This window comes from Trachurus japonicus, chromosome 13, assembly GCF_045865225.1.
Source record: "Trachurus japonicus isolate A0001 chromosome 13, Traja_1.0".
Taxonomy (NCBI): domain Eukaryota; kingdom Metazoa; phylum Chordata; class Actinopteri; order Carangiformes; family Carangidae; genus Trachurus; species Trachurus japonicus.
The window spans coordinates 8,706,189-8,726,687 of NC_140919.1; the positions used below are offsets into that span (position 1 = coordinate 8,706,189).

The 20,499-nt window shown below is 44.4% G+C and overlaps 1 protein-coding gene across 4 annotated transcripts in view; it reads left to right on the plus strand.

Annotated features, from left to right (window-relative positions):
- LOC146975383 (protein NLRC3-like) overlaps positions 1–20,499 on the plus strand; it is an 85,613-nt gene that overhangs the window by 62,805 nt on the left and 2,309 nt on the right. Inside the window, exons 1-8 of one of the 4 annotated variants that reach the window (XM_085794765.1) lie at positions 5,440–5,601; positions 5,732–5,845; positions 9,153–9,266; positions 9,440–9,518; positions 9,679–9,907; positions 10,022–11,822; positions 11,937–12,110; positions 12,202–12,375. In XM_085794765.1, coding sequence (XP_085650891.1) covers positions 5,513–5,601; positions 5,732–5,845; positions 9,153–9,266; positions 9,440–9,518; positions 9,679–9,907; positions 10,022–11,822; positions 11,937–12,110; positions 12,202–12,375 — 2,774 coding nt within the window. In that variant the 5' untranslated portion in view covers positions 5,440–5,512. Of the gene's footprint in view, positions 1–5,439; positions 5,602–5,731; positions 5,846–9,152; positions 9,267–9,439; positions 9,519–9,678; positions 9,908–10,021; positions 11,823–11,936; positions 12,111–12,201; positions 12,376–20,499 lie in introns of those variants that run through there. The other 3 variants (XM_085794767.1, XM_085794766.1, XM_085794768.1) reach the window with 3 other exon arrangements.

Genomic DNA, 20,499 nt, shown 5'->3' on the forward strand with positions numbered 1-20,499 from the left:
AGAACCACGGCTCCACAGCACGGTGGTTTTCAACAATGAAGCTTAAAGCAGAAGTAAGTGGTCCGGTCGTTTTGGCTAATGCTGCGTTCCAGGCAGGCTTTTGAAATCGTAAATTACAGCTTCAAGTCACAACTTACGACTTTGTAGCGTTTCAGGCAACCCACTCGTGTTTTTCCGACCTGTTTTACCAGTGAAAGTCACTATAACGGCCACTCGTAACTTCCGACCGGTGAACTCGTACCAGATCGAACTGGTATCACTTCACGGTCGGAAAAATACGAGTTTCCTTGAACGCACCATAACAGTCCTCGTCCCTACGTCGCCACATTCACGGCGTCCCTTGGCTGCACACACACAGCCCTGCATGCCGTTCTCTCTCCTCATTGGATAAAAACTGTAGGATACGATAAATGTTTTCTCCTGGGCTCAGAGCAGAGCAGAGTGACTGACAGACCCGTGTTTCAGACCACTCTATAGAAGTGATTGCTGTCGGAAGATATAACTATTTAAGACTTATATTAACACAAATATATCACTTACTTCTGCTTTAATGTTATCTATCAAACACTGATCTATTATCATCTATTATATTATTGTTGTCATTAATTTTTTTAAATTCATTTTTTCATGTTATTTTGTGTTTGTTTTACATTAAACTGTAATATAAGGTGTAGGCTTAAAAATAAGCCCATTGTGGCTTTTTGCCTCTCCCTGCACTGTCCTATTGTTACCTATCATGTTTTATGTTGTATTATTTTAACTTTGTGCAAAAATAAAAAAGTAAAGCAAAGTAAATCTGCTAAATCCCAATAAACACAGAATGACTGAGGAGTTTATCAATACAATGTTCAGCATGAGCCTATATCCAAAAACCACTGGACCCAGCAGAATCACAGCCCATTGTGCCGCCTTAAAGCTTCAGTTGGTAACAATTATTCAGTCATATTTGCTGGAACTGTCACTATATTCTGATGGTCAGACATTAAATGAGTAATTTAGGACAAAATCCAACTCCTCTGGCTCCACCTACAGCCTGTAATCATATTTGCCAAAATCCACCGCGCCCGACGATTCTCCACCAGTCAGGTAGAGGGAGCAGGAGGAGCAGCCAATCGCCGCTCCTACACGTCGTGCTATGGATACGGTACATCTTCTGTGGGTGCGTTTATGGCTACTTTGTGTGTGTCTGTGTGTGTGTGGGGCGCTTGGCAGAGCTTCATAAAGGGACCTGACGGAGTATTGTCTTGAAATTTCCGACCAAGTCGCGGAGTTTACTTTCACTTTCGTCAACTTACCAACTGGAGCTTTAAAGGAGCATTATCGCAAATCCAAATTCTTAATTCGGCCACTAGACAGGCGGAGCTTATCAGATATAAACAAGTGGGCAGCTGTCAGAGAGAGAGAGCAGCCTCGTTTAGTCCCCCCCCCCTCCTCCCTCCTCCCCCCTCCTCCTCCCTCACCAGGCTGAATGAACGTGCAATTGCGGGAAAAAGAAAACTCGCTAGTGGAAGCGGCAGCTCTACGTCGCGCACAACCACAACAACGACAACAACAGCAACTGCAACTTCCTCCTCCTTAATAAAGCTGGGAGGACAGCTGAAGAAAGACACGGGACGTGGAGACAAAGTGTTCTACCAGCGATTCAGTGACTGTAAGCAGCCTGACACTGCTACATTACTATTTACTGTTGCATTTTTCCGGTTCGGAGGTCGGATTTGCGAGTTCCAAGTGCAATTGAACGCAGCAAGCGCCGGGCCGGCTTGGATCATAACAAAGACAAATGCTGCATTTGACCCACGGACACTACACTGTTGGCGATTTTTTTTGTAAATTTAGTTATGGCTCCCCCCGACCCATCTTTTGCATATTTCAGCTTATTTTATGCTATTACTGCTGTATTTGCGATAATGCTCCTTTAATGGACTACATATTCACCAATGAGACAGAAAACAAGCCAGTGAGTGGACTATGAATCTCTGAGCTCAGTGACACCTACCAGTTGTTACAGTTGATGGCAGCGCAGCGGTTCAGTGCTTTCTCATGCGTCGTGTAGTTTCACAGAGGACAAGGACCGTCACTGTCAGACTCCCATCAGACTTTATTTACATCTGGTAATGAAAAGAGGAGAAATAATCTCTGCATCAGGCTTCACAGTCACAGCTCAGGATAACACACACACACACACACACACACACACACTGGAACAAAATAAACTTTGCCTGTTCAACAGTCACGCTGCTAGGATTAGCCACAAGCTAACATGAAGCTATCAAAGTGAGTGAAAAGCTTTTCCGTATCAATGAACTTGTCATGTATCTCACTCAGCATCATCACAGAACATCAGCAGTTGTTGTCTGGAGCAGATCTTCACATGTATGATCAATAAAGTCACCTTTAACCCTCAAATAGAAAGTTAGATTAACGGAGCTCAGTACAAGTCAACCTACCACCAGACTCCCACAGCAGACTGTTGCCTAGAAACGGGTCAACCCGCCAAGTCTGCAGGTGTGGCGTTTCAAAATAAGAGCTTCTAGAGCTTGTAAAAAGACAAATACACTCTACATACATAAAAAGGTATAGAGGGATTATCTGTTTACCAACAAATCAGGATGCGTGCGCAACCTGACTGCAGAAAGAACCGGTTGTCATGGTTACCTCTATGGATCTAGTGTAGTCAAAGCGGTGTTAGCTAGCGATGTTGTCAGCCTACCACAACAGTTTATCACCTACTGATGTAGTGTGTGTTTTATACATAGACGGTTTTATAGTTTTATAACGGCAGGAAAAAAAAAAAACGTCAGGACGGAGGATCGAGTTTGTACCGCGGCAACGGAAACTCAGCCACGGGACAAGCCACGGACACTCACAGCACGGCGTCGGTCGGTCAGCGGTAAAAACAACACTGTCACTGTGCATCCCTAACGTTACCTACAGATATTTAACAGACAATCATGTTCAGGAAAATACACGATTACAAAACTCAGTGTCTGTGAGGACTGAGCTGCTGCCTGGTCAGAGACGAGGGAAGAGGACGGACCTGTCCAAAGTCTGGAACAACTGCATAACGTAACTGTAACGTTACGTGCACCACTGAGTATGTACCGGTAATTTAAAACAATATATCTTAACATTGATTAATCTCAGCTTGCTTTCCATTAGTATGTGACCTCGTCTTCAGTCACTGTCGTAGTAAACATTTCACAACTCATTCGCTGCAGTTCTCCAGCTGTGCCTGTGGGCATATCTAGCTTTATCACCATTCAAACCAACGTATCAAACACGTTATATTGCTCGAAATGAATCGCCAATGTACTATTTTCTCTCTTGTTGCCTTGAAAGGGGTGCGAGTTGGCGCTATTCTGTAAATTTTGCGCGTTTTGGTTATTTTTATCAAAACAATTAGTGCAACTAACAGCACAAAAAGACATGATCACGGCTCTTGCTGCTCTCTTTCTGCAGGCGACATGCGCAGTAGAACGTCAGTGACGTAGGCTGGTAATCCCTCTATAAGAATAAGTGAATCAATTTACAGATAGGTAGGAAAGAAAACTGTTGTTATTGTTTCAATAACTAATGTCACTGCACACTGTCCTTTTTAAATAAATAAAATAAAATAAAAACTATAGGACAATATTTAATAATACCAAAAAACAACACTAAAGGGATACTATATTAAATTGTATTATCAGGCTATTTCATTCCACATTTTTCTTCCTGTTTTTCCGTGGAGTTCTTCTCCTGTGGGTGTTGTCCCTGCTGCAGTGGATCAGTGTCGCCCCCTGCTGGCGGTCTGGCAACATAACAACAACACACACAGGGGAAACACACACGTTCTTCTGACAAGCGACAGACTGGAGATCGATATTTTAACTCTTTATGGTTCAGTAGTGGAAATAAACAGCAGTAAAACACCAGTCTCTCTACTCAGATTACAGATGTCAGCCCCCCTCTTCCTCCTCCTCCTCCTCCTCCCCCACTTCCTGTTTAAAGTTTACTTTCACTTTGACTCAGCTGTTGTGTCGCAGTGTGTATTCCCTCGTGTGAAGGTAAGGTGAACAGTCTGAATGTTTTTCCTCGTTAACACCTGTCGCTGCCTGAGTTCTCTGCCCTTCAACTTGTTGTTGTGTTGTTGTTGTGTTATTATAATGTTACTGTAGCTGAGTCAGAGCTGTAGCTGTAAAGTCTGGACCGACAGAACCGTGTCCACCATGTTGTGTGGATGTTGTTGGTAGAAGCGCTGGAATAAGAGCAGAATCTATTTGCTACTACCTGTCACTGATCAATACTGACAGTATTGATGATTGATGATTGATTTTCCAGTGTTGTTGATCGATGTTCAGCTTCAGGTTCAGGTACAATAACTGAGTACATTTAGTGCTATACAGTTGTGAGGTACTTGTACTCTCCTTGAGTATTTCCTTGTTGTACTACTTCCTGCTTGTACTGCAGCTCATGTACCTGACAGGTGAAGCTACTGGTCACTTTGCAGCTGCAGGTTGTAGATTAAAAACACCTGATGAGCTCAGAAACACACGATTAAAGATGAAACCACAGCATGTTTGTCCTGTGACTCTGTAGGTTCCATCAGCTCACTGACTCATTAGACTGAATGAGAAGAGGAGCAGCTGGACACTGTCTCTGTGTCCTCACCATTCATGTCTTTGATTAGACATAGAAAACACTGCGTGTTATTGATTATTGGGCACAAATCATCAATGTTGTAGTGAAGAATCTTTTATAGCCACAACAGTTGTTCAATCAACATTTTTCAAGCAGAAATCTTCAGTTTTCAGTCTTAAAAACTGAAGATTTCCTTGTTTTTTCTGTTTGATTTGACTGTAAATTGAATATTTTTGTCTCTTTGATTGTTGCTGTGACAAAACGAGACATTTGAAGACGTGGCCTCAGACTGAGAGGAACTTGAACGCATCATTTGTCTGTATTTTGTGACATTTGATGGAGCAGACGATGAATGGATGGACAGAGACAATAAGTGTCAGTGGCAGCTGGAGAGTGTTTTTCTCTCTTTGAATTTCCAGTGTGAGTGAAATGAGTGAATGTTGTGATAGTGGAGCTGTGAGGTGAAATAAGTCTTGGCCCAGTTGTTGTGTGTGTAATAATCAGCTGTAGCTTGTTTGATCCAGTGGTTTTCTACAGGGACGCTGTCCACACAGAGACTGTGTCCCATCAACTCAGTGGATCTCAGTCCTTGTGTGTGTCAGTGGATGGAAACAGTGGTCCATGGATCATGTTGCTGGGCTGCAGCTTCATGACGCCATCTAGTGGACTGATAGTAGAAGTACAGCAGCTGATGGCAGCTTCCTCTTCCTCACTGCTGTGTGACTGCATTCAGCTGACACTGATGTGAAGCAGAGAAGAAGAGCCAATCAGTGAAGGAGCAGCTGGAGACATGATGGACATGTGAGCTGCTGTGCAGATGAATGTTGTGTGTTTCCTCTGCAGGTGAAGCTACAAAGTGTGTGTGAGCTGATGTGGATGTGAGCTCAGCAGCATGGATCAGTGTGAGGACAGAGAGGAGGGAGCCCCTCCCTCTAAAACCACTCTGTGTGGGGGACGTCAGAGCCAGACCACAGGTCAAAGGTCAGAGTTTAAAACAGTCAGAAAGACTTTTCTCTCTAAAAGTCAGTTGTTGTGTTTATTAAAAGATTGAAGATATTTTTCATCAGTTTTTCTCCAACATGCACATTTATCAGTTGTGTTGTTGTTTCAGGATCCAGCAGCAGAGACCAGACTCTCCTGAACCCAGCTGTCTGTCTTTAAAGAGCGACCGGTCAAAGGACTGGATGGAAGACTTTAAAGGAGGACGTGGATCAGCTGATCAGATGTAAGAGACAAAACTACATTTCAAAGTTTTTGAGTTTCTGTTGAACGTTCTTCCTGTGGAGTCACATTTCAATGATTCTCGTTAAAAACTGAGTTACAGTTGTGACGACCCTCTCATGGGCTGGAGGCTGACCTGGCAGCCAATTTAGGGTCGTCAGCTGATTCGCTACACCTGGGCCCGTCCCTTAAAGGCTCGGCCATGTGCTTCACTCTCCTTGTCACATCCACCGAGCCAGTTTGTGACACAGTATAACTCAGACACATGTTCAGTTAAAGGGGACCTATTATGCTTTTCCAGCTTTTCAGACTTTTATATATGTTTAAAATGTTGGATAATGGTTCTAGAGGCCGTGGAAGTGTCATATCCTGAGGTTAATGCATTTGGAGGTAAACCCTGCTAGATGATTGGGATTTCTCTTGGATTTCTCTGCACACCTGTTACACTCGGTTGCACTGACTTTTTTTTACATGAGGCACGCCTCGACGTCATGGCGTGCCGGACTCCCCTACATGGTCATGCCGAGGTCTCTGCTCCAGCCGGCCCCGCCTCCTCCCATGCTGCTCTGTTGTGGCTGGTGGCTACTTCCTGCTTTTTCCCTGCTTGTTTTAGCGCTGTAGCGTCACTTTACTAAGTTTTATTTAGAAGTTTACGCTGACGTTTCATATAAGTGAAGCTCTACCTGTGGGAGCAGAGACGTACTGCCGGAACGCTGGACCGACGTAACACCGGATCGAAGTAGCGCCGCAGCGCCGCAGCGCCGCAGCACCGCAGCACCGGAGCACCGGAGCTGCAGCGGCTCCTCACACAGGCAGAGCCCGTCTGCAGGCCTCCTTGGCCGGGCAGGCGTCCGTGCTCATCGCGGTAGAGAAAACCATCGCTAATAAACATACCCGCAGGTTTTTTAGACGTTTACCACCGTGTGGTTAGTCTATTTAGGAGATAAATGTTGGTCTCATTGATGAAATCTTACAATTGTGGCAGTTGGATTAGTTTGAATGAAAAGTGAAGCTGTGAGAAGGAGGAGGATAGAGAGGAGCAGTGCTGCGGAGCTCTGTCGTCTATGTGCACAAATCACCACATTTACATCAATAAATAACTGTTTTACAATGAACTGACCAGTCTGCGTATATTTTTAATTTATTTTATATATTTATTTTTGCATTTTTATATTACATGTTACATGGTTACAGTAGCCTACATGGCAAAGACTACTCTATACCATCTTTGGTTAGGGTGAGACTAGGTCATGGGCACATTACATTACACAATGTAGACTGGTCAGATGCAGACTGGAGATCTGGCAATTTGGCTGTCTTTACACTACACGGTTCAAGTGGCCCAATTCCGATTTTTTTCTCTCAAGTGGCTCAGATCGGATCTGTAACATGAATGTGTAAACGGGACAAATGCGCATGGAATCGGATATTGTCAGATCAGATTCAGGCCCCCGTTATATGTGGAAATAAATCAGATACAAATCGGATCTCTGCCAATGCGTCTGCAGTCTAAACAGACAGATCGGATCTTCCCTGGCAATGCGTGTCATACGTCATCAATGATAATATAAATTCACGTGCTCACGCGTCTCGCTGAACCTCTGTAGTCCGTGATTGACACGTGGGGCTGACCTGGACTACCGTGGCCAGCTGTGGTCAGCTGTAATCACTGTCACAGGCGTTACAGTGTTTAATAAACTCGCCGTCCCTGTAAATGAGGGAAACCTCAATGACCAACGAGTTAAAATAAAGGTTTAAATAAATAAAAAAATATTTTTTGTGGTGTCCGCGCGTCTGTTTTTTTCCCCCTCACTAGTTCTTGTTTTCATATAGCCACTACAGTAACATTCATTTCTATGCGGATCGATACGAGGGCAAGCGAGGGAGCGCGAGATAAACACCAGATTTCAGGTTTTCCTACCGGCAAAAACTGAACCGAGCCGATAAGAAATCAAGAGAGGAAAAACAAACATTGTATAAATGTGTGAGGCTGTCCCCGTCCTCACGACGCGAGCGACGGAGGATCAAACGGTGGCACAACTGTCACCGTCACTCAGCTGCTCATCTCACAGCAGCTCCGCTCCACGCATAGACTGTAAAAAAAAAGGCTCCACGCAGCCACTTCACTAACGTTATTTTGTAACGTTCACTTTGTAAGTGACGTGTTGGATATAAACTCTGTACACCAGACTCACCTTTGTTTAAAAATATTATTATATTATATATTATTATGTGACAATTTCCTGAAATCACTAGTTTATTTCCAGCGGGTTGTTTCATGCAAGCACAGCAGGTGTAAATGCAGATTATCAGATCTGGGTCACTTCTGATAGAACATGTAAATAGACCGTCAAAAAAATCGGATATAGGCAACAAATCGGAATTGGGCATCAAGACCTGCAGTGTAAAGACAGCCTTAGTCTACTGCAGATTTAGCTTTTGTTTGCATACTACATTTTGGGCAAATCAGTATAGGTACTAGTAGTAGACATCGTCATGGTAACGCAATGCTGAGGGAGTGGTTCATTTGCATTTAAAGGGAGGGGCCACTGAAACAGACCGTTTTGTAGAGCCCTGTTTTTGAGAGTGCTGTGATGTTTGATCTTTGGGGTATTTTGACCGAAGCACGTCACAGACATGTCTTTAAGACACCCAGGAACTATTTTAGTTTGTGCAAAAAGGAGCATAATAGGTCCCCTTTAAATGACTGACAGCTTCCCATGCATCTTTGTTTCCGTTATTGCATCCACTGCTGACGCTACTAAATACAACAGCTGCTTTTTGTTCACTTCCTGCAGCAGTCGCTCCACTTCAGCACTAAGGTTCTTTTCATGTTTGGAGTCCGACGCTCCCTTTAGATTTTTGTTTGGGCATTTTAACTTTCTTTCTCCCATCTTCTCTGGCATTCTTGATTTAACAACACATTCATGAATCTGACGTAGAGTTTGCATGTTCTCCCCGTGCATGTGTGGGTTCTCTCCAGCTTCCTCCCACAGACCAAAGACATGCAGGTTAACTGGTGACTCTAAATTGCCCATAGGTGTGAATGTGTGTCTGTATATGTTGGCCCTGTGATAGACTGGTGATCTGTCCAGGGTGAACCCCGCCTCCTGCCCAAAGTCAGCTGAGAAAGGCTCCAGCTCACCCTCCACCCTAGTGAGCATGAGCTGTAGAGATATTGGTGAATGAGGCCCATTGTTAGAAAATGTAGGAAAAGGAAGACATTCACATTTGTAACCCTTAAAATAACTTTGCAAAGAATTCTTTGGAAAACCTAAAACTGTTAAACATGAGTTGTGTTGTTGTTTCAGGATCCAGCAGCAGAGACCAGACTCTCCTGAACCCAGCTGTCTGTCTTTAAAGAGCGACGACTCAAAGAAGTGGATCATTTACTTTAAAGGAGGACGTGGATCAGCTGATCAGATGTAAGCTGTAACTGACAGACTCAGGTTATTGTAGAAAAGAACCAGTTTGTACGACGGACCAGGTCTGAAACCAAAGTGTCTCTGTCTGTTGTGAACGTCCTCAGGGGACATATAAAGTCCATCTTGTATTATCTCTCTGTCCTGATGTTGACTTGACACTGATTCCTCCACAGAGTGGACCAGGAGAGCTCAGAGGTTCCCAGTGGTCACTCTGCCCAGCAGCATCAAACACACCTGGACTCCATATTTATGGTGAGGACATGTCCAACAGCTGCTGTTACATCTGTTGTGTTCACCATCATCTCCATGCTGCACTTTGACACCAGTGGATTGTCAGTCTGTCCAACATGGATCTGATGTTTGGCTCCATGGTTTTAGTTTGATGCTGTCACTCATAGAGTTTCTGTTCCAGCTGCTGGAGGAGAACATGGTCACTTTTGTCAAGAACGAGCTGAAGAAGATCCACAAGGCTCTGAGTCCAGATTACCCAGAATGCTCAGGGAGTCAGAGAGAGGATGAGGAGGTGTTGGACGATGAGGATGAAGAGCAGAGGAGGAGCAGCAGAGACGCATTAGTGAAGATCACAGTGAACTTCCTGAGGAGGATGAAGCAGGAGGAGCTGGCTGAGCATCTGCAGCACAGTAAGAGGATTTCTCTAAAGATTCAACATGATGGATTTTCAAAACTGCAGAATTTTACAAAAAACAAAACAAACAATTAAAATTGGGAAAATTATTTCTTGTATTTTCATTCAGAATATTTTGCTCCAGTTTGTGGACGTAAACTCAAATCTGTCCTGAAGAAGAAGTTCCAGTGTGTGTTTGAGGGGATCTCTAAAGCAGGAAACCCAACCCTTCTGAACCAGATCTACACAGAGCTCTACATCACAGAGGGAGGGGCTGGAGGGGTCAATGATGAACATGAGGTCAGACAGATTGAAACAGCGTCCAGGAAACCAGACAGACCAGAAACAACCATCAGACAAGAAGACATCTTTAAAGCCCCACCTGGAAGAGACCGACCAATCAGAAGAGTGATGACAAAGGGAGTGGCTGGCATTGGGAAAACAGTCTTAACACAGAAGTTCACTCTGGACTGGGCTGAAGACAAAGACAACCAGGACATACACTTCACATTTCCCTTCACCTTCAGAGAGCTGAATGTGCTGAAAGAGAAAAAGTTCAGCTTGGTGGAACTTGTTCATCACTTCTTCTCTGAAACCAAAGAAGCAGGAATCTGCAGGTTTGATCAGTTCCAGGTCGTCTTCATCTTTGACGGTCTGGACGAGTGTCGACTTCCTCTGGACTTCCACAACACTGAGATCCTGACTGATGTGACAGAGTCCACCTCAGTCAACGTGCTGCTGACCAACCTCATCAGGGGGGACCTGCTTCCCTCTGCTCGCCTCTGGATAACCACACGACCTGCAGCAGCCAATCAGATCCCTCCTTACTGTGTTGACATGGTGACAGAGGTCAGAGGGTTCACTGACCCACAGAAGGAGGAGTACTTCAAGAAGAGGTTCAGAGATAAGAAGCAAGCCAGAGAGATCATCTCCCACATCAAGACCTCACGAAGCCTCCACATCATGTGCCACATCCCAGTCTTCTGCTGGATCACTGGTACAGTTCTGGAGGAGCTGTTGAAGACCAGAGAGGGAGGAGAGCTGCCCAAGACCCTGACTGAGATGTACATCCATTTCCTGGTGGTTCATCTGAAACTGAAGAAGGTCAAGTATGATGGAGGAGCTGAGACAGATCCACACTGGAGTCCAGAGAGCAGGAAGATGATTGTGTGTCTGGGAAAACTTTCTTTTGAGCAGCTGCAGAAAGGAAACCTGATCTTCTATGAAACAGACCTGACAGAGTGTGGCATCGATATCAGAGCAGCCTCAGTGTACTCAGGAGTGTTCACACAGATCTTTAAAGAGGAGAGAGGCCTGTACCAGGACAAGGTGTTCTGCTTCGTCCATCTGAGTGTTCAGGAGTTTCTGGCTGCTCTTCATGTCCATCTGACCTTCGTCAACTCTGGAATCATCCTGCTGACAGAAGAACAACCAACATCTTGGTGGTCGTCTGAAATGTTTGGAGACATATCAGCACCTTTCTACCAGAGTGCTTTGGACGAGGCCTTACAGAGTCCAAATGGACACCTGGACCTGTTCCTCCGCTTCCTCCTGGGTCTTTCACTGGAGACCAATCAGAATCTCCTACGAGGTCTGATGACACAGACAGGAAGTGACTCAGAGACCAATCAGAAAACAGTCCAGTACATCAAGAAGAAGATTGCAGAGACTCCCTCTGCAGAGAAAAGCATCAACCTGTTCCACTGTCTGAATGAACTGAATGATCGTTCTCTAGTGGAGGAGATCCAACAGTCCCTGAGATACGGACTTCTCTCCACAGATAAACTGTCTCCTGCTCAATGGTCGGCTCTGGTCTTCATCTTACTGTCATCAGAAGAAGATCTGGACGAGTTTGATCTGAAGAAATACTCTGCTTCAGAGGAGGCTCTTCTGAGGCTGCTGCCAGTGGTCAAAGCCTCCAACAAAGCTCTGTAAGTGTAGATATAGTAGGATTTATTCATAATTATATAAAAACACTTATGTCTTTTCAACAGGACCAAAAATAAATTCATTTCTTCTTTAATTCCTCATGATCATCTCTTCAGACTGAGCTGCTGTGACCTCTCAGAGAGAAGCTGTGAAGCTCTGTCCTCAGTCCTCAGCTCCCAGTCCTCCAGTCTGAGACACCTGGACCTGAGTAACAACAACCTGCAGGACTCAGGAGTGAAGCTGCTGTCTGGTGGACTGGAGAGTCCACACTGTAGACTGGAGACTCTCAGGTGAGGATCCATCCAGCTGTTTATCTGATGCCACTTGAACACAGCAGCAGGTGTTGACAGAGGGTTCCTGTGTGTTGTTGTGTGTGTTCAGTCTGTCAGGATGTCTGATCACAGAGGAAGGCTGTGCTTCTCTGGCTTCAGCTCTGAACTCCAACCCCTCCCATCTGAGAGAGCTGGACCTGAGCTACAATCATCCAGGAGCCTCAGGAGTGAAGCTGCTGTCTGCTGGACTGGAGGATCCAGACTGGAGACTGGACTCTCTCAGGTATGGAGAGGCTGCTGCAGCCACACACACTGTCTGATAGAGGAGGACGAGCTGGAACATTTTCTATGGCCCCGTTCACACCTGGTCACACCTGGTATTAACATCTGTCTCAGGTGATCCATGCACTGATGACATCAGATCCCATCACTCAGACCATATCCAGAGGTAGTGTATGCCACAGTGAAGCTCCGCCCACTCCACTGACGTCCTTTGTCACAGTCTGACTCGTGCCAACACAGTTTATACTGAAGTCAAAAGTGAAGCCACAAAGTGGCTCCTTAATGAAAGTCTCCAGCAGCTGGAGCTTCACTTCCTGTCTGAGTCCATGTGCTCTGAGCTGAGCCTGGTTCTCTCTGCTCTACAGTTTCTCTGCTTCCTCTGGACTCTGACTTTGTCAATGTGTGCACAGGTTTGATGGAGCTCAGGACTGGTCCTGAGGATGGCTGCTTTATTCCACATGATGTGACTGATCACAGTGAGTCAGTGTGTCGCTGATCTGTGTGAAGATCAATTTTGCAACGTTGCGTCCTGGCAGAGGTTAGGAAAGGCACATGTGGCAAGGTGAAGAGGGTCCCGGGCGGGCTTCGAACCCCATACTCTCGGGTAACAGTCATGTGCGCTAACCATTCGGCCAAAGGGACATCCCCTTGGCCAAGTAGCCAGAGCGCATGATCAATAGGAGGCATAGTGACAGGACCCTCAACTGTCACACACACAAAAATCAAACAGGACTGCAGATGGTCTGAATATGGAGTCAGTGCTGGAATTTCATTTAACTCTGTACAGTACTGACAGAGATATTAAATATATTAAATGCGTTGTTTTATTTTGTCGCATTATTTTTCTGTGATTAATCAATCTAAATTGACGCGTTACCAGCCCTGAAATAAATAAATAAATACTAGGGCTAATCTTTGTATGACTGAATTATTCTGCATAACACCCTGACTAATACTCATAGTAATGCTGCATTAGCATCAAAAAAAAAGTAGGGTAAATAAAAAATGACAATACATAAGTAGTCTAAGAAAAAAAGTGGAAAAGTCCGGGGCCCACTTTAGTATTCTTTCAGGGGCCCCAGAATTCCTAGCAACGGCCCTGATTATCTGACTAACTTGCTTATTTCACTCAGTGGAACGGCGGATCAGCTGGTGTGCAGTGCGCGCTATATTGCCTACTGTATGATCCTCCTCTCTCTCTCTCTCTCTCTCTCTCTCTCTCTCTCTCTCTCTCTCCATCGCGCTGTACGTCTTCACAAGCCATTCACTTTCTACACAAGCGCACCTTCTCTCTCATGTTGAGTTCCATATTAAGACAGGTGTGTAACGCCGCATTATGTAATAATGACGCATTATGTAATAATGTAATAAATCTTCACGTCATTATGTAATAACGCCGCATTTTGTAATAATCTGCCGCATTTTGTAATAAAAATCTTGAACGCAATATGTAATAAACTTTGCCGCATTTTGTAATAAGTTGTTACATTTTACATCACTTATTACATATTGCGGGTGTTACACTTTTTTATGAAAAAAATGTAATAATTTGGTGCATTATGTAATAAACCACCAAAATGGATGTCTTAATTAGAAAAAAAAGACATTAGGACCATCAGAATAACACTGACTTTAAGCATACCAGCATGCATGAATCATAAATATGAATTAATTTCTAAAACCAGTAGGACGGTCAAATCTAACTATCTATCTATCCCACTGACCAGGTTGAGCACCCAGGGTGCTCAACCTGGGTGCTCCCTGAGGGGCACGCCACCAGATGCGCTTTTCTCCGTGCCGCTCGGCAAGCGCCTCGGCCCCTCAGATGTGTGTGTGTGGGGGTATGTGCAGAGACGTGCACATGACTATAGAGGGGCAGGGGCTCAACATCAGAAAAGGGCAGTATGTACAATTTTTTCGGGCCTTAATATCAAAATAAATAAATTAAAATAAATTACAGTTACTATTTAGTCGGTAGAGAGCCTGCACGCCTTCAGGACTGCAGTCAACACGCTGGACCAATTTCAGTCATGACTTGTAGGCTAAGGCTAATATGGTATTGGGTGCACATTAACATGGCTTGCAGAAAAAAAAAGTGCAAGTGCAAAATAGAAGTAAGCTAAGCCTACAGGTTACACACACAAAACCAAGAAATGACTACTGTGACTGCTACTGTGCATATTTCAGAACAGCAGCAATATTTACAACAGCAAAGTCACAATTACCAGTAACTCAATATCTGGAAACAAATTCAAATAGTCAGTGAAATCAAGCTGAGTGAGTGATTCCTCCTGTTGCTGTTGTTCACTACATTCAGGTGATGTTAGACAGAGGACGGGGTGGGGCTTAACTCTTAACAAGCAGCTAAATAAACACAAATGGGCGCTTTTCTGAAATATGACTCATATGAAGCTCGTTGGCGACTTGTCAGAACCGACAAGGAAGTTATGTTGGTGGATTTAATAACTCACAAGATTCGACACAAGTCTCTCCACTGTCGCGTCTCATCTACTGTATGTGCGGCAGTGGGCACACACAAAGTTATCGACGAGGCAGCAGCTTCTACTTCTCTCTCTCTCTCTCTCTCTCTCTCTGGACGTGCATGTGAGGGAGCGCGCACCGCGGGGCAGCCCCGCCCCTCAGTGAGGGACAGAGCGGAGCAGCAGCGGACAACACACACACACCAATACACAATAACTTGTGTATTACAAGGAAATGCGTACGGTAGATAACCGTGGCATTTTTACAGCGCGGTTGTTTACATCCTCATGCACAACAGGAATGCATTTATTGAAAAAAAAAAAAAAAAACATAAAAAAAGGGCACTTTTTAATACGAGGCAAAAAGGGCAGGGGCTCAAGCACCTTTTGGGCCCTATGTGTGCACGTGCCTGGGTATGTGTATCATGTGTAGCCCGTATGTGTGTGTCGCCTGTGTGAATGTGTGTGTTAAATCTCACTCGCGCTCTGTTAAGATGAATAAACAAATCGCTGCAGAGCACGAGCCTGGCACAGAGGTGCGCGCTCTGGCGCATCTGGCACAATCTGTTAAAGGAAACTGGCTCCGCTCCGCGGCTATTTCGCGTCCGACGTCTATGTTAAGCACATGTTTTTATTGATATTGTAGCGTCCGACCCAACGTAACTATACAACAACATAACACAAACTTCGTGCATAGGGTTAGTTGTCTTCTAATGAATGATGTGTAAATTTCATCAATATTTTTTTATAATGTATCCCTTTCATGGCCTGTTTTGGCGAGGGACCGCTAATATCCTTAATAAAAATGTTGAAAAACTGCAATAAAATAAAAATAATAATAATTATTATTATTTCCTCCAACTATTATGAGAACAGTCACATGTCTGCCTTTGAACAGGGCCAACATTGATTGATTTGTTTACTTATAGTTTGCTGGAGCATTTTTTTTTTTTCATTTTATATGGCCATGTCCTACCATACAGTTTTTTGTGACAAAAAACGTGTGGTCACGTGACTCTGTGTAAAAACATGACATCATAATACACACATGGCTAGAGGAGAGTTAAAAGACCATCATACTTTTTACTGGACCTCAATCGACCAAGGGAAAGTGGTATAATCTGATATTTTAGATCGGAGTTTTGAAAAAAGCGTCAAATCATCCAGCCCTCTCCCTCACGTATTTTACCCGGGCAGCGATGCACCATTCCGGGGAGCGCTTTGGCAGGGCCCCCTCTCTGGTTCTCCGGGCCTGGAGCTTCTGGGACTGGTTCTCGTTTTACAGCTGCTGCTTGCAGATGATGATAATTTTTCAGTAATTTAAATGGATCAGCTGGGCAAATTTTGATAAAATGTTAAATCTGGTGAAAATCAGAGGCAAAATCACTTCCAGCATCATCAGCCCGATGAAATCCCACAGCTCAATCCCCCCCAGCTCGCCCCAGCTGCGGCTCCGGGGGCGGTGATCCCAGCCGCCCCTGCCGCTGCTGGAGCAGAGCTGGACCCGGCCTGGAGCTCCAGTCGGACCGTGGTCCATGTCATCCCTCCACAGACGAACATGACCCGGGCGTATTATTGTCGGTGGGCAAGGGGGGAGGGAGAGACGCGGAGTGGTTACCATCCGCGTGGGACCCGCTGTCGGAGGAGACCGCTCTGCTCAGCGGGGAGGAGGAGCAGCGTGTATTATTGTTAATGTTTTTTCTAATTAAGACATCCATTTTGGTGGTTTATTACATAATGCACCAAATTATTACATTTTTTTCATAAAAAAGTGTAACACCCGCAATATGTAATAAGTGCTGCAAAATGTAACAACTTATTACAAAATGCGGCGAAGTTTATTACATATTGCGTTCAAGATTTTTATTACAAAATGCGGCAGATTATTACAAAATGCGGCGTTATTACATAATGACGTGAAGATTTATTACATTATTACATAATGCGTCATTATTACATATTGCGGCGTTACAAGGTGCGTCAGTGCCAGTAGATCGTTGCGGAATCGCGCGTCAGGCATTTGGCTCTAATGGGAATGGCTTGGCTGGTTTGATGTGACTTCATCATTAAAAGTGAAGAGAGAGAAAGAGAGAGAGAGAGAGAGAGAGAGAGCGCTGTCAACCACTCTAGACGCGTCAGGTCAGCATAGCGCAGGGGGAGGGATATTAGTATTCTGTGGTGAAAAATAGACTCATTCATGAAATTTTATTGAGAATTTTACAGAGGTGCACAGCGCATGTTTACGGTGTCCAGCGACTCTGACCCCTACACCGCAGCAGCCAGCAACAGACTTTTACAAAATAAAAGCATGTGAGCAACATGCATTAATGCGCAATAAAATAAATGTTGGCGTTGTTTAACGAGATAATAACGCGTTAACTTGCCCACCCCTAATAAATACCTAAATGAAGCCCGTGGTTCTGAGAAGTGATGCTCTGTGGTCACTAGAAATTTATTTATTTATTTGCGGATCGGGAGTGAGTGAGCAAGTCAGAAATGCAGAGCAGATTTCATGGTTGCCGACTGGCAAAAACTGAAAGAGGGTCTTGTAAATAACTGTTTACATTAGGCTACAGGTCTTACAGAAACAAACAAAAAACATCCCGTTTGTTAAGTCTCAGCTGTGCCATGGCGAGGGCGCACGACGCACAATCATGGGGTTTTAATTTATGAACCTCATAATTATTTCTCTTTCCTCTTGTTTGAATATAAGGGCGGTCACTTAGGACCACACTTTCATTTTACACATACAGTCTCATGCGTTTATATTCACGGACACGTCGGCATGTTGTTTATTTATTGGTTAGGGTTCATTTGCGCACCTTATGCTTCAGTGTTAACATTAAAACCACCACAAGGCAAACATTTACTAGAATGCAAAATCTGTAGACAGGTAAACTGCGAGTGATACATTTTCATCTGTGCTCTGTCTGTGTTTACAGTATTTATCTTTGAAGCTACTTATAGATCGCCTGCTTTGGAGGCAATTCATCTGAGGGAAAAAAGAAAGGAGGAGGAAAAGTGATTGACAGATTAACTCGGGTCAAAATCACTGCTCCTCCCCGTGGACAAATGAGACACTGCAGCTGATTTTCACACGGACTGCAGAGGGGCGTTAACAGTCGTGGCTGCGTTCGCTACGTCATCGCGGGGGATTAAATTATCGCCACGGGCCAAGCAGGAGCCCATCATGGTCCCACCAGGGACCAGGGGGAACTTCAAGTTGGCTACATCTGTATTACTGACTTGAAGTGGTCAGTGCCAGCCATGTAAGCAGAGCTGAACAGGCAGACGCACAGTGGCATGCATAAAACACATATTTTGAATACTTCATGCTGTTGCTATTTTTTTTAAAGTTACCTTTCGTTTCCTTTGGATTTTTGTGCGTATTATGAAACTGTCCTGGTCCATGTTTGTAAGCCTTTTTACCAGGAGTAAATTCCCCAAAGTTGCAACAACTTGTAGTGATCCACTGGGTTTAGCCTGGCCAGCTGGGGTAGTTGATTTGCAGGTTTGCTCCCCAGGTTTTTTGCATTGTGTATTAGGCCAGGGAAATGATCAATTATCCTTGTGGTTTGCGCACTGGGACGTGCGGACCTTTAATGAATGAATGAATGTTTCTTTTTTGCTGTAAGTTGTGTGCATAATGCGTAAAAGTGCATTAGTGGGACCGAGGCTTTAAATGGGGAAGTGACGTGGTGAGAGGGGAGGACAGTGAGAGACACAGTCGGCGTTTGGACGGCTGGCGTGGCAGCAATTCCAAAGCGGCATAGTGGATTATTTTTCCTGGTGGATTACCCTGTGGATTATAAAAGCCCCCCAGCAAACATTTTTTGGTTGAAAAGACGTTTAAAAAACGTTTATGCCGACCGTTGAAAATTTTCAAGTTTCTATTTAAAATACTGTATTTTAAATATTTAACTATTCCATTACTCCCCAACCCTGCAAACAATAAAAAAATATCTTCTCTAAATAAAATTGTTTAGAACAAAGGTTGTGGAATGCAGGGCTGAATCAAAACCACCACCACTAGTCCTCCCTGCAGCCTGTTTCAGGTGGTCTGCCATGGCGCTGTTGACATTTGCCTGTGAGGCTGGGATTCAACCTCATGACAGCATCTAAAATATTAGGGAAAGAGTAAAGAAATTATGAGATGCAAGGATTTCACTGTGCAACCACTCAGTAATATAGACAAACTTTATTATTAGCAAAAAATACCTTTAATCACAGAGTACACCACAGTTTCCCTGAAGGCCCTTTTTTGTTGTTGTTTTTGTTTTTCCCCTTTACTTTTACTTGCATACAGTAGCCCATTTCAGTAGGGTGTGCCCTTTTCCCACTGGTCATACTTTCTCTATATGTTGTTGTAGTAGGACAAACAACAAAGTTTTGGGTCATTTTTTATCATCACAATCCCTCATTCACTCCCTCCCTAGCTTGCAGCCCCCTCGCTTTCAGCTGTGTATTTTTGTTGTAAAATGGCCTGAATATTAAATTTAGAAGGCTACGTCGACAGTCCAATTGTGGAATTACATGCAATAGCGAACCAACATTATAAACACACGCCTTAAAGTAGTCGGGCAGAAAGTTTTGTCAAGGCCGCAGCATGAAAACGTTACAAGCTACCATGCTAACTCCCTTACTGCTAAGTTAGCATGCCCGAACGAGCGGCCTCGTCCGCATCGTGAGCAGTGTAAAATGAAACAAATGGTGTCATAATTTCTTGTTGGAACATAGGAAATACTGCACAGTAGTGCATGCACTTACCAAAAATGCTGTATTTGACGACTCAGGCAGCGTGAGTAGGACCGACTCGTTCGCCGCACTCGCTCAGTGCAGCAGCCGGTTATGGTCAAGTCCTCAGCCTAAGTGTTTGCACATGCGCGTTACAGCAGTACACGGCATCCTCTAATTTTACATAAATTCATTAAAATATCACCATTGCGATGTACTGGAAGCTTTCTATTAACAGCACAAAGCTCATATATGTCCATATTTATGATATTTTATGAAACATTAAATGCGTTGAAATTGCGTTTTGTTTAGACGTAATTTCGCCTCCCTCATTTAGAGAAAAAACGTCAATCTAATCAATACAATCTCTTTTGAGAGCTACAATGGAAATTATTATCAACCAAAATTAAACAAATATGTGTTTTGCGCCACGTTGATGTTGTAACCGCTTTTTAGACGGTTGAAAAGAGGTTGAAAAACGTTCAAACCTTATATCAACCTGGTTTCAACCGGAAATCAACGTTGAAATTACGGTTTGTGTTTGCTGGGCCGTTTGGACACCGCACGGCCGGGCCCGTTCTCAGCCAAGCGGGAGGAGGGAGAGGACTGGCGTGGTCACCTCGGTGGAGCCGCGGCGTCTCTCCCGTGTGGACAGTAGGACAAACAAACTCTCTCTCACTCACCCTCACCACGCGCCAACACACACGCACGCACACGCACGCACGCACACACACACACACACACACACACACACACACACACACACACACACACACTCATTCCGACGGCTGGGACTCGGACTTAATGGACAGCAGGAGGGGGGAGGAGTGGGGGGGGGGGTTCTGTTGATCTGTGTGTAATTGTTTATTATATGCCGCCTGTGATGGGCGCGTTTTGAGTTCAGTGAAATA